This window comes from Amborella trichopoda, chromosome 9, assembly GCF_054954075.1.
Source record: "Amborella trichopoda isolate Santa Cruz 75 chromosome 9, AtrichopodaSantaCruz75HAP2 v2.0, whole genome shotgun sequence".
Taxonomy (NCBI): Eukaryota; Viridiplantae; Streptophyta; class Magnoliopsida; order Amborellales; family Amborellaceae; genus Amborella; species Amborella trichopoda.
In genome coordinates, this window is record NC_142344.1 from 21614524 (window position 1) to 21629934 (window position 15411).

At 40.0% G+C, this 15411-nt stretch overlaps 1 protein-coding gene across 16 annotated transcripts in view; it reads right to left on the reverse strand.

Moving 5' to 3' along the window:
• Nucleotides 1–15411, reverse strand: part of LOC18436437 (DUF3754 family protein, putative (DUF3754)) — a 73926-nt gene that overhangs the window by 7014 nt on the left and 51501 nt on the right. For 13 of the 16 annotated variants that reach the window (XR_016040722.1, XR_016040721.1, XM_088846681.1 and 10 more), the window contains 2 exons: nt 10580–10659; nt 8416–8512 (listed from right to left, as the gene is read on the reverse strand). Coding sequence is in view for 13 of the 16 variants with exons in the window: in XM_088846681.1 (XP_088702807.1) it covers nt 8416–8512; nt 10580–10659 (177 nt within the window). In the remaining 3 variants the exon portion in view is untranslated. Of the gene's footprint in view, nt 1–8415; nt 8513–10579; nt 10660–14255; nt 14409–15411 lie in introns of those variants that run through there. The other 3 variants (XM_088846683.1, XM_088846682.1, XM_088846685.1) reach the window with 2 other exon arrangements.

The following is a 15411-nucleotide window of genomic DNA, read 5'->3' on the forward strand; positions in this document are numbered from 1 at the left end:
CAGGAAAGGACCGAAGCCTTTTAGATTTGAACTAGCCTAACTTGAAGAGGACTCGCTCTCCACCCTGATTCCTACATGGTGGAACTCTTTTTCAACCCAAGTTTCGGCTAGAGCAGTTTATAGGCTACAAACTAAAATCAAACTCCTCAAAGCCTCCCTCAAAACCTGGAGTAAGTCCATACTGGGAAACTACTCCCAAACCAAATCCTCTCTGCACAATTCCATCCAAGACCTTGATCGAACAGAGGAGTCCAGACCTTTGACAGCCACAAAATCAAATCTTAGAACCCAAACCAAGCTGGAATACTTCTCCCCTCTAAAAAAGAAGAATTGTATTGGTTCCAGGGGTCCAGAGTTAAATGGTTGAAAACATGGGACCAGAATACTGGTTTCTTTCACCGGTTAGCTAACTATCGCAGAAGAGACAATACGATCTCCACTATCAAAGTGGATAATCAATATTTGGTTAAGTCGGTGGAAATCGAGTCGATCATCCTTGGATTTTTCAAGACTCTCTACATTGCCCCTCTAGATCACAAATCAAGGATGACCAACCTCGATTTCTTAACTCTTCTAGACTACTGGGCACTCTGGCTAGAACACCCTTTCTCAGAAGAGGAAATTTCCAAGGCTATTGACAACTTAGCCAAAGACAGAGCACCGTACAGAGCCCCGTATCCAGATGGATTCCCCATTGCCCCTTTCAAAATCTTTTGGAAAACATTCCAACCAAACTTCAAGAGCTTCTTTGAGGAATTCTTCCAACGGTGAATCCTTCATAAAGCAATCAATTCCACCTTCATTGCTTTAGTTCCTAAGGTCGAAAGGGCAAAGGAATTAAAGGACTTTCGTCCAATTAGCCTGCTCAACTCCTACAAAATTCTGGCCAAGGTTCTGGCTTCAAGGCTAAAACAAGTACTTCCCCTAATCATAGTGCTGTCTCAGTCAGCCTTCATCAAAGATAGGCAAATCCTAAATGGGGCTTTAGTGTTACACAAGTGCTTACACTCTAGATACATCTCCAAGAAGCCTGGTCTTATTTTCAAAATTAATTGAGAAAAAGTGTATGACCATGTAGACTGGTCATTACTGAACGAGACAATGGCAAGCATGGGATTCGGGGACCTCTGGAGAAAGTGGATGAGAGGCTGCTATTCTCATCCCCACTTCTCGGTGTTAACGGAACTCCAAAAGGGTTCTTTCCATCCTCGAGAAGGTTCCGCCATGGGGATCCACTATCCCCTTTTCTCTTTGCCATCGCAGCAGAAGTCTTTAGTCGCTAAATCGCTTGTATGTAGCAGGAAGGTCTTCTCACTGGCTTCAATTGCAGTCCTCAAGACCTAATAGTATCTCATCTGCAATACGCAGATGACACCTTGGTGTTCTTAGATGCTTCTCCAGAAGAAATTGAAAATCTGAGGCTTTTTCGCAAATGCTTCGAAGCAGTTACAGGCTTCAAAGTCAATATGGATACATCAAAGATGATGGGTTGGCACTCACAAATGCTGAAACTAGGGCTCTAATTCCAAATTGGGAATGCAAAGTGGAGGACTTTCCCACCACCTACTTGGGTCTACCCTTAGGACTGGGAAAACCTAAAAGAGACAATGGTCCCAAGTCATAAACAAAGTTGACAGGCGCTTGGCAGGTTGGGAAGGGAGATACCTCTCTCTGGCTGACTGCACTACGCTGGTCAAAGCAACATTGGAAAATGCTTCGGTGTACCTAATGTCTATCTTCCACATGCCAGCCTCGGTGGCCAACCACCTAGACTAGCTAATGAGGAATTTCCTCTAATCAGGACAGGCTGAGAAAACCAAATGTCACCTCATCTCTTGGGACAAGGTCCGATTACCCAAACTCCAGGGAGGGCTAGGGATTAGGAATGTAAGAAAACACAACCTGGTCCTACTAGAGAATGGTGGTGGCATGGGTTCATGTCATACGCAACAAATACAGGATTTCGGAAGAAACTTGGGTGTCTGAGAGGAAATCCCCGAGTAGGACCTCAGGAGAGTGGAAGTCCTTCGCCTCCTCCCTCTCACTGTTCAAAAAAGTCATCCAATTTCATCTTAGAGAAGGTACAAGAGTGCGCTTTTGGTGAGACCTCTGGCTAGGACACACTCCTCTAAGGGACCTCTTTCCGTCCCTCAACCATCTTGCCTCTAACAAAGACTCTACCATTGCAGATGAAATGGTCCTGTCAAGGGGCCGAAGAGTCTGGAACCCCTCTTTCAGAAGAAACATCACTGAAGAGGAAACTAGACTTTTCCTCTCACTTTCAGCTGCTTTGCATTCCATCTTCATAGCTTCACTTGGGACGGACTCTCTAGTCTGGACCCTGCTCCCTCTGGTACCTTCTCAGTGGCCTCATTTTACAAAAGACTTATTCAACCCCCTACCTTCCCACTCAATCCTATCTCTGTCCTATCCAAGGTCTGGTCCACCATTGCTCCTCCCAAAGTGCAAACCTTCAACTGGATTGCCTGTTCTCAACGGGCTCTCACAGTTGACCAGCTTCAAAAGAAAGGGATTCCAATCCCCAACAGATGTGTTATGTGTCTAAGTGAGGGGAAATCAAATCCACACCTCTTCATTCATTGCAGTCTTGCTTATGACCTGTGGAGCCAAGTGTTACAATTGTTCTGCCTTCAATGGGTCACTCCACCCTTGATCAAAGCTCTTATCTCCTCGTACCATGCTTGTCATTAGCCAAAGGCCGATAGAATATTGTGGAAGGCTGCCATCGCAGCTACTGTCAGGGTCATCTGGTTAGAAATGAATGCCAGGGTCTTCCAAGGCCACAAAAATGTAGTCTCAGTTCTCTTCCGAACGCTCTCTGGGGAACCATTATCGCAATATCCTGTTCACTTATTCCGAACACTTAGGCTATGAAGACTCTCAGTATGCTGAAGCCATGGCTCTGCTCTTGGGTCATAAAAGCTTCAACCATTCATGGGGATCACACTTGTTGGTGGAAGGAGACGCCCAAAATGTCATTTCCTAGGCATCATGCACTTCACCACCTCGATGGTACCTATCTTCGATTTTTTATGAGATTGCCTACACTTGCAGGGATATGATCGTCTTATGGAAGCATACTTGGAGGACGTCCAACGCGTTTGCCGATCTTCTGACGAAAGACAGAGCTAGGGCCCAAGCAAAAGACCCTGCCAGTCCATTTCCTTTTTTGCTCTGGACCACAAAGAGCGTACATGCGTTTCTTTGTTTGGGTAAGTCAGTGGGGGAGAAGGCCCCCTACCTGTTTTTCATTAATAAAAAAGCAGAGAAAAACAATCAAGTTACAACCCTATGGTAGGGCAATTGCGCCAGATCATGTAATAAAGAGAGGAAAGAAAATCTGGTGGTCTATGGCACCACACAGTAGCACCGGGGCCAATAGCTGCCCTCTTAGGCAGGGCATCAGCAACCATGTTAGCCTCATGAAAGACGTGTGATGGACCATCAATGAGAAGACAGTCTAGTGCAACAATTGTCAACAATCGTCTTAACTCTCCATAGAGCATTGCATCGATTTTGAATGACATTCACAAGCAAGGCTGAGTCCCTTTCAATCTGGATTGGATAGGAATTACTTCAAATAACCAATTGAACTCCTTCCTCAAATGCCAAGAATTCTGCATGGTTATTAGAAGCAAAACCAAAATAATATGCAAAAGCAGCAATAAAACCACCCGCACTGTTCCTGATAACTCCACCACCACCTGCTAGACCTGGATTTCTCAAGGAAGCACCATCAATATTGAGTTTGTAATAATGAGTCTCAGGAAAAGACCACGCTACCGAAGTAAAGGGCTTAGCCCTTTGCTGCTGCCAAGTTATCCGAAGTTTACCAATGATGGCCTTTTCTAATAAATGGAAAGACCACTTCTTAACCTCTGCTAGTGCCTGAACATGCACGATAATTCTTTTCACAATAAGCTCTCAACTGGCAGGTCTTGACTCAAAAATTCTTCTGTTGCGCTCTTCCCATAAAAATCAAAATAGCAGTAAAAAAGATGGAAGACCAAATATTATGAAGTCCATGTGATTTAAACATGAAAAGCAACCACCACCGAAGTAAATCAGGGACAGAGGTACCAAGGACAAACCTTTTTTCACATCTCCAAGCGAGTGATCTCCAGACACGCTGCGCAAAGGTACATTGGAATAATAGATGAAAAAGATTGTCATCATGGTTACTACAAAAGGGACATAAAGAATCCAGTTGCATGTCTCGCTGCTGTAGTAAGAACGAAGTGGGTAATCGATTATGCAAGGCCAACCATGAAAACCATTTCGCCCTTGGGTGGCATTTGGAGGACCAAAGTGCACGAAAGATAAGCTGTGATGAACCTTGATGCCTAATAAACTCCGATGCTCTTTTAATAAAGAATAATCCATTAGCAGAATGAATCCAAACCAGTAAATCCGTCTTGGGCTGTAGAGGAAGAGTATAATTCTCAACCTTTCTCCATATATTTCTCAAAGAATCAGATGCGGGATGCGCGATGCGGCAGAACCCAAGCTTGAGGAACTCCTCTAATAAAATCTGACACCCTCCTGCCTACAGCAGCCCCCATAAACTCCTGAATGTTATCATCGTGGAGGTCTGAAAGTGGCTGACCTACTAACCATGGGTCCATCCAGAAATCCACCAACTGACCATTTCCAATATTCCACTGTACATTACCTCTCAAATGAAATAAGCCAAGTAAAATCCCCTTCCATGCTTGAGAACATCCTCTTCTGCCTTCAGCCTCCCAAATAGAGGAATTCCTAAAATATCGATGTTTGAAGAACCGTGCCAACAACGAGGATGGGTTTTCCAAAATCCTCCATGCTAGCTTCATCATTCCTGCGATATTAAAATCCGCCATATCTCTTACCCCAACACCTCCTTCAGCCATAGGGAGACACACCGTTTCCATTTTATAAGATGAACACCTTTTTTTTCTGCTTCCCCGACCCATAAGAAGTTTCTCTGTAGTCTCTCTATCATATTACCTGTTTTCTTCGGAAGAATAAAGGATAATAACCAGAAAACTGATGACGCCCCCAGTACAGACTTAAGCAACTGAAGTCGACCGGCATATGATAGGCATAAAGGCTACCAAGATCCGATCTTACCGAACACCTTACCCACCAGACTATGACAATAATTGTGCCTCAAATGTCCACGAAATAATGATAGGCCCAATAACGAACAAGAAGAGGCCGTTCAACAAACTTTAACTCCCTTAGAATTCGTCCCCGTCCTCCCTGTGGTGCACCAAAGAAAAATACCTTGCTTTTAGATGAGTTCACACATAGCTTTGGCAGTGGACATTGATGCCTCCCAAAAAATAGGCACGTCATCAGCATGACCCCATAGTCACACCTTGAAGGAATCGCCTTAGGAACCATGCCTTGCAACATAGCACAATCACGCTGTTTGCATGACCAACAAAAAAGGATAAGGAGATAGACGGTCCCCTTGCCTCAAGCCTCTCTTACCTTTAAAAAGAACCTTTGGGTGAGCTATTCCTCAGGACAGAAAAAGTAGTGGAAATACACAAGTGAACCCAATAAACAAATAAGTCAGGAAAACCCAAAGCATGCATCCTACCCACTATAAAATCTCAGGATACTGTGTCATATGCACTGCTCAAATCGATTTGCAGACACATTGTAGGCTGATCTGAGTTTTTATAGCAAAGAGACATAAGTTCGTTTGCCATGAGAATATTATCAATGATAAGCCTACCTTTCAAAAAAGCAGCCTGCCTAGGGTCAATAAAATCAGCAAGAACAACTCGTAGGCGATTAGAAATTATTTTGCTGATGACTTTGTATAAGACATTACATAACCCTATAGATCAAAAGTCCTTCATCACCTTAGGTGCATCGACTTTAGGAATCAGACAAATAAAGGTGGAATTGATTTGCTTGAGCAGCTTACCCTTAGTGAAGAAATCTTTAAGGGCAAAAAGAAGATCCCTTTTAATGACTTCCCATCCAAACTTGTAGAATTCCACTGAAAAGCCATCTGGTCCTAGAGCACTTTCATTTTTCATGTCCCAAATGCATGCTTTAATCTCCTCCATAGATACGGCCTCCACTAGTTTGTCCTTCTGAGAAGAATTGAGATGGAATGGCGGCAAGACCTGATCAATGTGAAGGTCAATATTGCTCTCCTGAGCCAATAGGTCTTTAAAATAGCCAATCATATGATTTTCAATATCATCCTCATTAGACAAGAGATTCCCATTCTGATCTTTCAAAGAGATAATTCTATCAGTCCTCCTTCTAACCACAGTCGATAAGTGAAAATATTTGGTGTTGGAGTGTTCCTCTTTTATCCAGTTTTGTCTTGATTTTTGCCTCCAGAATCTTTCTTCATTGGCCAGAAGAGTTTGCAAATTCTGAGTGTACTCTTTTTTCTGAGTTTGCAAAGTCTCATTGGAAGGATCCATGTGTAAACTATCGTGCAGAGATGATAGTTGGCGACGAACTATAGCAATGGATTCCCCAACAAAGCCAAACACCTCCTTAGTTACACCTTAGTACCGATCTTGTACTCGAGCAATTTTATAAGCCCCATTTTTTGTAACTCACAAGTATACCTATTGTAATCAGGTAGGTCTATAAGCCCAATTTTTGTACAAGATCTCTTGACCTATTTTTTGACCGAGTGACCCGACTTGTGGGTACTCTCAGATCCCTCTTCTGTATTCTAACACTCTACAGCAATACAAAAGTTAACTTTACTCAAAAAAAAAAACCGTAGTTACCGGAATCTCTTTGCCGACCCTGCAATTCTGGTTTGGAAACCCGATTCGACAATATAGTTAAGGAATCTTCACAGAAACCGTTTCTCGAAGGCACAGAATCTTGATTCCTTAATTTAGGAATCTCGTTTCTATACATTTTTAGAAGTTTGAACCCATTATTCGTGGAAATTCATTCCCAAATACATCGAATCGTGACTCCATCAAAGATTGAATCTTGAGTCTATGTCGAATGATACATAATTCCACATGTAATGATTCTCGTTTCGTTAGGGTTTTGAGTCTAGAATCTACAACATATACTATATCGGTTCATAGGAGTAGGGAAGTGCGAATCAATCAATATGGAATCTTGCTTCCATATCTTTTAAAAATACAGAATCCTATTTTGTCAACAAAATCCTATTTTGTCTATGTAATAATGAAGTCAAAATCACAATTTAGAAATACATATCTTTTGTATAAATTTTTCTATTAGATTATTTGACCCTAAGATCAATAGCCAATAGATTACTTGACTCTAAGATCAATGGTCAACACAATCATTTTTAAATTTGCTCTACAAGTCTAATAAGAAACATCTGATATAGGTTCTAAAGTTGAAAGGCTCAAAGTGTGTATGGGGCTTCCTACTACATAAAATTGAAATCTCGATTCGTGATAGGGGTTAAACGCATTCATTCCAAACTAATGTAATTCTTGATTTGAAACTGGCATGGATCTCGGGTCCATATATGTCAGAAACTTGTTGCCAAAGATGTTGGAATCATGATTCTAAACTGCAACATATCTCTGTTCCGCATATGTCAAAAACTCGATTCCATAAATGTCGGAATCTCAATTCCACATATCAATGAATCTTGATTCCTCGAGTGTCGATTCCAGGGTGTGGGAATCTCGATTCCAAGGGGGCTGGAATCTTGATTCTAGATATGAATGAATCTAGAATCTATTTTGGTCGAGATGCAATTCCAAGAAGTTAGGAATCTCGTTCCCCACGATTCCCATTGTATGGACGTCGATTCCTAAAACAAGAATCTCCTAGGCGGCCGCGATTTCGATTCCGGAAACGATTCGGGTTCCCTGGCATTTCCAACAACTACGAAAGAAACATACAATGTAAGGAATGTATTAAGCAACTGCAAAGCCACTAAAAAAAGAATAAACGCATCATTAATTCACAAGAAAAGGCCCCGAATTACCAATTCCAACAAGCACCTAAGGTATGGTAGAAACATATAGTTAAAAGCAAAATCAGCAGAAAAAATAAATAGTATCAAGAACAAAAACCAATCAAGAAAATGAATCTATAGACCAATTTAATAGATGCATCAGGTTACAATAAAAAAACAATCACTTATCTACAAGGTAATGGAAGAAAGTTAAATTCAAATCTGATAGCATTTACATCTTAGAATGTTAGAATCTTTGAGTAACAAAGAAGGTTTGCACTGTTTGTAAAGAATTCTAAGAAAAAACAGAAGAGAATACTAAAAGCCTTTTTATTTAAGGAAGAAGTTCCCAAAAAAATGATATAAATCAGTGAAATGAATGAGCAAGCCAGGATCTCTTGTCACCAGAAGATTGGTAATAAAGAGAAAAGCCAAACAAGGTATACCAGTAGAGAAGTTATAGTTGACACTACCTGATAGCGATCCCATGTCTGTTTGTAACCTAGTGCAACTCTAGTCACATATATTATAAGTGCACTGATTGCAATTGTATCAAGAAGAAATGCGGATCTGTATGGTCATAAAAATGGCAAAGAGATTATACTTTCATCTTCATATTCCAAAATGAAGAATTTGAGTGCACAGCAACACCCATAATACTACAATTATAATGTATAAGAAGAAGAAAAAGCACAGACAGAAGGAATATAAAATGTAACGACCTACTACAAAAAAATTAAGGAAAGACAAAAGAAACTTCAAACGTATGCAAAACACAGGAAACCAACACCCACTTGTGGGAATCTTGAATCTCACACCGACTTAAATGAATCTTGAATCTTTATGGTCTAATAAACATCTGGTGGTTAACCATGCTACTAATAACAGATTTGGGGGTGCAAAATATTGAACAAATAGTACACGACTCAAAATCCTTCCAAAGGTATAAGAGAGGACTTTGTTTGCCAAATATTGCCCATACATGTCACATTGATAATGTTGACTTCCGCCAATTAAACACCAAAGATGAAGCAATGGAAAACATAAGAATTTAGCAGGAAAGTAATGTGCACAATTTGAGGTAAGACCAATAAAGCAAGGAATTGCCAATGTCCATGCATCATTGCAAGTGGAGATGATAAATGATGTATCACCCAAACAAAAGCATTTCAAAATTAACTTTCAACATGAAGATCTAGAATACCCCAAGATACTCAGTGAGGAACGGATCTTTGCAGGGCTCCAATAAAAATGCATGACCCAACATATGCATTCCTTGAAGCTACTTGCAAGTATCACTCCCAAGAAAGTCAATCCAGTAGACAGTTCTTCGGAGCTGAGAAGCTTAGAGAAGATGACATGGATGCAGTGTATGATCCTACACAGTATAATATGGAAGAACCTAGACCCTACTAAGGAGGAGATGACAAAGGGGGCAACGCATTGGTCATTGAAGTGAATACTCTGGAGGCCGGCCATTTGTGTGGATATTCTGGAGGCCGGACAGAAGGGTACATATGCAGCCAAACCCAAATTCCAAAGCAGCCTATCAACCAACAAGACAAGAGTCCTTCACAATTCATGTACCATGAAAAAGAAATACAACTAAGACCATCAAATAGAGTGAGTGCTTCCACTTAATTTGAATCATAAAATCCTACCTGACCAAGGAATACTTTGGATACTGCCTAAATGGACCAAAGAAGCAACAACCTGCTTATTACTTTGCAATTGTTGCAACGATGTGACAGCAAGTGTATATATGCCATTCTCATGCATTGAGAAAATAAATACCCATTTGCACGAGGATAATGATAACATAGAAACGCAACATGAGGTCTTTCTTGCTGGCATTTCAATGTTCAAAATGCATACACAGCTTATGTACCTTATGTCATAATGACATCAAGAGTTTCCATCATCAAAAGAGTATAGATCTTCTGTCAAGTTTTATAAAGAAAAACATTCTGCTTTCAAGCCCACTAAAAGAGAAATTTACTGGTCATGGATGCTTCCAAAACGACATTAATTCTAGGAGGGGGAGAAGCTTTATTTCAAGAAAAGTCTTGCAAACTTGCCCAACCCTATATTTTTGTCTATTTTTCTTTTTGTGGTTTTTGGTTCCTTCATCCTCTGTATACATCCTTCTTGGCGTGTATGTTAGGGTGCAACATGATGCATTTTTATGAACAAGTGATAAATTATGAAAACCGAATCTATGATGCTTCTGAAATGTTTCTTCAACAATGGCCAGTCAAACAACAATTAACAACACACACAAACAATTTCAAGACTTTCATTCGCAATCCATGTCTGATTGTCTGTCGCATATTACACTAAACATACTTAAAAGTTCGGGAAACACATTAGAAGTTCTAAAATAGATGCAACAAACCACAAACACAACTCCTAATACAGATGTGCAACAATAAAAAATGCTACAAGAAACATGAAGATATGGCCATTGAATTTGCATGTATTTCCTACTGGGTCTAATAGATAAATCCTTACGTTGCATCAGTTCAAATTTAACCAAAGAATGAACCTTCTTTACACTAACTGCAATATCATAAAACCAACACAAAAAGTGGCATGTATTTCCACATAAATCTAATAAATTACAAGGTTTGAACTCACGGAGAAGAAAGGATGTCCTCAAATTTGTAATTTACAAAATAGGCCAGCAATCCAAGTATGCTGGCAATATCTAGCCGCAGCTGCAAATAAATGAAGAGGTAGTGAGTGTGGCTCAATAGGGAAAAATCTGATTGAATAAACCACAATCCTGCCAAAAAAGGAAGCCTTCTGAACAACTACAACAGAAATGTTGAAAGGAATACAACATTCAGCAAAAACTATACGACAATAGAAATGAAAAGCACATCTAAACCCCCTCCCCCCCTCTTTTTTTTATTTTTTTCTCTATGGGCAGGTCAGCTGGATTGGTTAGGGTTTGATTGAATCGACCTGTTGAAATTAAAGTAGAGAAGAAAACAGTTTGGTAGGATCTGGGTGAGAAAGAGAGAAAAGAAAATAAAGATGAAGACGAAGAAGGGAGAGAGAGAGAGAGAGAGAGAGAGAAAGAGAGAGAGTGAGAAAAAGAGAGAGAGAGAGAGACATGTGAGAGATAGAGAGAGGGAAAATGAGTGGCTTAGATGTCACTTGTGACCTATACCTCTATTGTAACATTAAATAATAATCCTAATTATAACTTATGGATAATACTGCCCTTATTTAGAGACATAAGACAAATAAGGACTAACCAAAAAATAAATAACAGTTCAGTCCATCAAATACAATAAAGCTTCTTCCTTTTATTTCCAATACTGCCCCCCAAGCTGGTGCATAGACATAAATCATGCCCAGCCTGCTTGTGATATCATGTAACCTGTCTTGTCCAACGGCTTTGGTGAAGATATCTGCAAGTTGATCTTTTCCACTTCACATGAGGAGTTTGAATGATTTTGACAACAACCTTCTCTCTGATAAAGTATCAATCTACTTCAATGTGTTTAGTCCTTTCATGAAATATATGATTTTTTGTGATATGAATGGCTGCTTCACTGTCACAATATAGATTCATGGGAAGCTTAACTCCAACACCCAAATAAAAAAGAACACTTTTGATCCACATTACTTCGCACGTGCCATGATCCACTGCTCAGTATTTTGATTCAACACTAGTTCTTGTTTGTTTTTTGTAGCTATTAAAGGCCTTATGAGAGCATGTAATCAATTTTTGATATAGTGGAACAAAGAACTCCAGTGGGAGTATGGTCCAGAGGGATTGAGTTGGCAAATGTTGTTTGCTAAGACTTAAACTAAGCTTAATGAGCTAAGCCAGTCGAGTTACAAAACCCTAAATACCTGGGCATGGAGCACAACCAATGAAGGTTAGCAAGGTTAACCCCTTGAAGAGGTTGGAATTGCCCAAGGTAGTGAACTAAGGGACTGTGTGACCCTTGTGTGTGATTGGTGGGCCTTCAGGGATGAGGGCCAACGCCTTATCTTAAACCATTACACCGCATGTACACATGATAGCTGTATCAAGAAGCAAATCACCACTGAGGGTGATACGTGCACATTTGTGACAGATAACCCCCATATGCACCATATATGTTGTGTGTGTGCACAAGTCTGTGTGACCTTGGATTTATCCCTAAAGGGGAACCAGTAATCCGTAGACTAGGATTGTGTCCCCTCACCTATTGGCTAACTTTAGTAGGTCAATCATGAACCCCTATGATAGACTGTGGGTCATGAGAACTATTGGGTTAGTTTCAGAAAGTGGGTGTAGATTATAGTTCCTATCATAAGATGGAGTGCTTTAGAAATTTTGATATTCCTTAACATCGTTGGATCCAAATCCCATCAAATTAATTTAGAATTAATTAATTTGACCTTAAATAATTTTTAGATTAATAGAATGAATTTTTAGAAATCTCTGGGTATTTTTTTCTAAAAAAGAACCTATAAATAGTCTAAAACTGAATTTTCAGTATTTAATAAATTAGATAGAAAAATAAAATAGTAATCATTTTCTATAAATCATTTTTGTGATTTGAAAAATAATAAAACATATGGAGGCCCATTATGGTCCATAGGCCCCACCATAAAATTGCATGTGGGAGGCGCGTGGAGCCTACTTATGCCTCATGAGAGGCACGCCCCACGTAAAGGAGCCTCTTTCCTATTTTGTGGTAGACCATCAAGGCACTCAATCAATTTGAAACAAATACAGAAGGTTTTGCAAATTACGAGATTTAAATTTTCATATAAAGCATGTATAAGAGAACTGTACTTCCAACTTTGCGGGGTTGGATCTTGGTCATCCATTGTCGGATCGAACTAATTTTTGGAGGGTCTCCTTAGGGCACCTCAGATAAATAACTGATGATCGGATCATAGTTGTGTAGGTCTGACCAAAGTTTGATTGTAGTCCTTTTCGAGCCGTTCAATTTGGCCGTGCTCCTTTTCGAGCCATTCGATTGCCATCTTAAGCATACAACTTGCTCCGATTTTCTTCATTTTCGACCAAGGGTTTCCTCTCATCACTTTAAGAGTCATGCTGATTTTGAGCTCATATCTGAAGCTGCTTTTCTTGAATATAACCAGTTCTGATGATTCTTACAACATTCCAATGGAATTCGAAACAAGTGGGGTTGCACTTGGCAGCCCACCGTTCCTGACTTATTTCTTTGTTTCTTTTATTTTGGTGCGACAAAAGACCCTTTAGAAGGAAGAAATCCAAGGTTTCACTTCCATGGGACCGTAGTCTGGTACTGTGCTCCATAGCCACAACCACTATCGGTCGGTGACTTTATGTTAGTTAGACCTCACGAAACTCACTCCTTTCACGTCTCACATATCTCTCTCTTCTCTTTTCTCTTTGTTGTCTATATTCTCGTTTTTTGAGAATGATTTTCTCTTTTTTTGAGAATGATTTTCTCGTTTTTTGAGAATGATTTTCTCTTTGACGGTCCAAACACCTGAAATTTGGAAAGAAGGCTTGAAATCCTCTAGATTACAAGCCCACCAAGTTTCATATCGATTAGAGATCATTATATATGACCTCCCTTTATATGGTGGCCAGATCAAAGGGGCCTTCAATTCGCTAGCATTTTAGCATTTTTAAAGAACATGTAAGCCACTGAAACATTGAAACTTCATGAAAATTGACTGGAAGGTCCCTTTAGTTGTATCTTGAAGACCCTCCAAGTTTTATCCCATTCCGAGACCATATAGTGGATATTTGACGAGATGCTTCAAATCACCAGCAGTCCAGCTTCCAAAAAAAAACATACTACCCAGGTGTCCAACAATGATGAAAATTGGTGAGAACTTTTCCTGCCCTGTATCCAAATATTCCCCAAGTTTCATTCAATTTGGGGATGGTTTAATGTGGTTTCAAATAGACTGGCAGTCCAATTCATACAACATGTCGGTTGCCAATTGTTCGGGTGTTCACCTTTCACTATAGAACTTGACCTTAAGTCGCTTGTAAGTTGTGAAAGAATTGAGATGTATCCCCCAACGATTTGTGCCATATTTTAGGGTAGACGGGGCCACATATGTCGATTCCCAGAATTTTTTTGCAATGTTTGGGCTGACAAGGCCTTCCGCTTAATGTCCTATTGGGCTGTCTTGAACCCTTATGATGTAAAACACACACACACACAAGTAACAACATGGAAGAGTAGCTTCCTACCTCTTAGAGGGTGAAAAGAATTATCAAAAGGAATCTTCTCCAACCATACCGTCAATTATATGAAACCTTTTAATAGTGTTTAAAAACTCAGTGAGCCTACCTTGGACCCACCCTGGTCATTTAGGCAAAGAAGGGTGCTGGTTCTGAAGGCTTTCCAACACACACACACAGAGCCCCCCCCCTGGTGGGGGGTTGTAAGACACCAAAAAACGATTGTAGCCCGATTATGATGCCTTCTTTGACATCCAAGTAGTAGATCTACAAAGGAGAAACTAAAAAGCCTCAGATTTGACATTTCTTGAATTTGAATATTTGAGTTGATGAAAGAATTTGGAAAATTGGATCAAGTAGAACCAAAATTAAAGGATTTCAACTTTCAACAAGCATTTGAGAATCGATTTGCCATATATGAGAAATTTGCAGCCTTTCCTATCACCATTTACATTTCTTTCCTCAAGATGTTTGAATTTATTTAATAGTTTTACATTTGGTATTTTCTGCAGTAAACATAACAAACTAACTATTTTGGCATGCCATTATAAATGTAATTTTCCTAATAGCATTTGTTTTTTCCCTTTTCTTTCCATCTTTCTGGAATTATGTCCAATTTTTAAATTTTTAATTATTCTTTCCATGTTTTTGCCCATATGTTTCTTTTTTTAGAGAGCAGGGTGTGTCTCGCCAATCGAAAGTTTTAGCCTTCTTTTAGTCCATTGGCTATCTCTTTATTTATTGTAAGGTGGCCACATGGATTTAGACCTTCATCTGAAACTTGTTTGGCTATATTCGGGTTACACCCCTATCACCCCAACAGCTCTATCGCATTTTTCTCCCCCCCCCCCCTTCTCTTATGTCCTTAGGCCTAGATCTACGGTGGGCTACTTTTCTGGCAACTACTTGGACAATTTGGCGGTTGGAAATAACAGCACTATTTGGTTGGAATGACACAACAGAGCATTCTAAAGCAAAGCGTCCCACACCAATGCAACAATCGACAGATTAAAAGAAACCATTATTTTTTGGACTCGTTATAGCCAAGAATTTTGCTACTTTTTTTGGTGGCTCCCCCACCCGCCACCCTCTTTTCTTTCATACCCTCAAGCCTGATTCTATGGCGGGCTACTGTATTGGCGACTAATTGGACCATGTGGTTGGAAGTAATTGGACTATATGCCCCAAAAATGGTTGTAGCCCTATTTTGATGCCTTCTCATCCAAGCAGTAGATCCGCAAAGGAGAAACTAAAAAGCCTCGGATTTGAG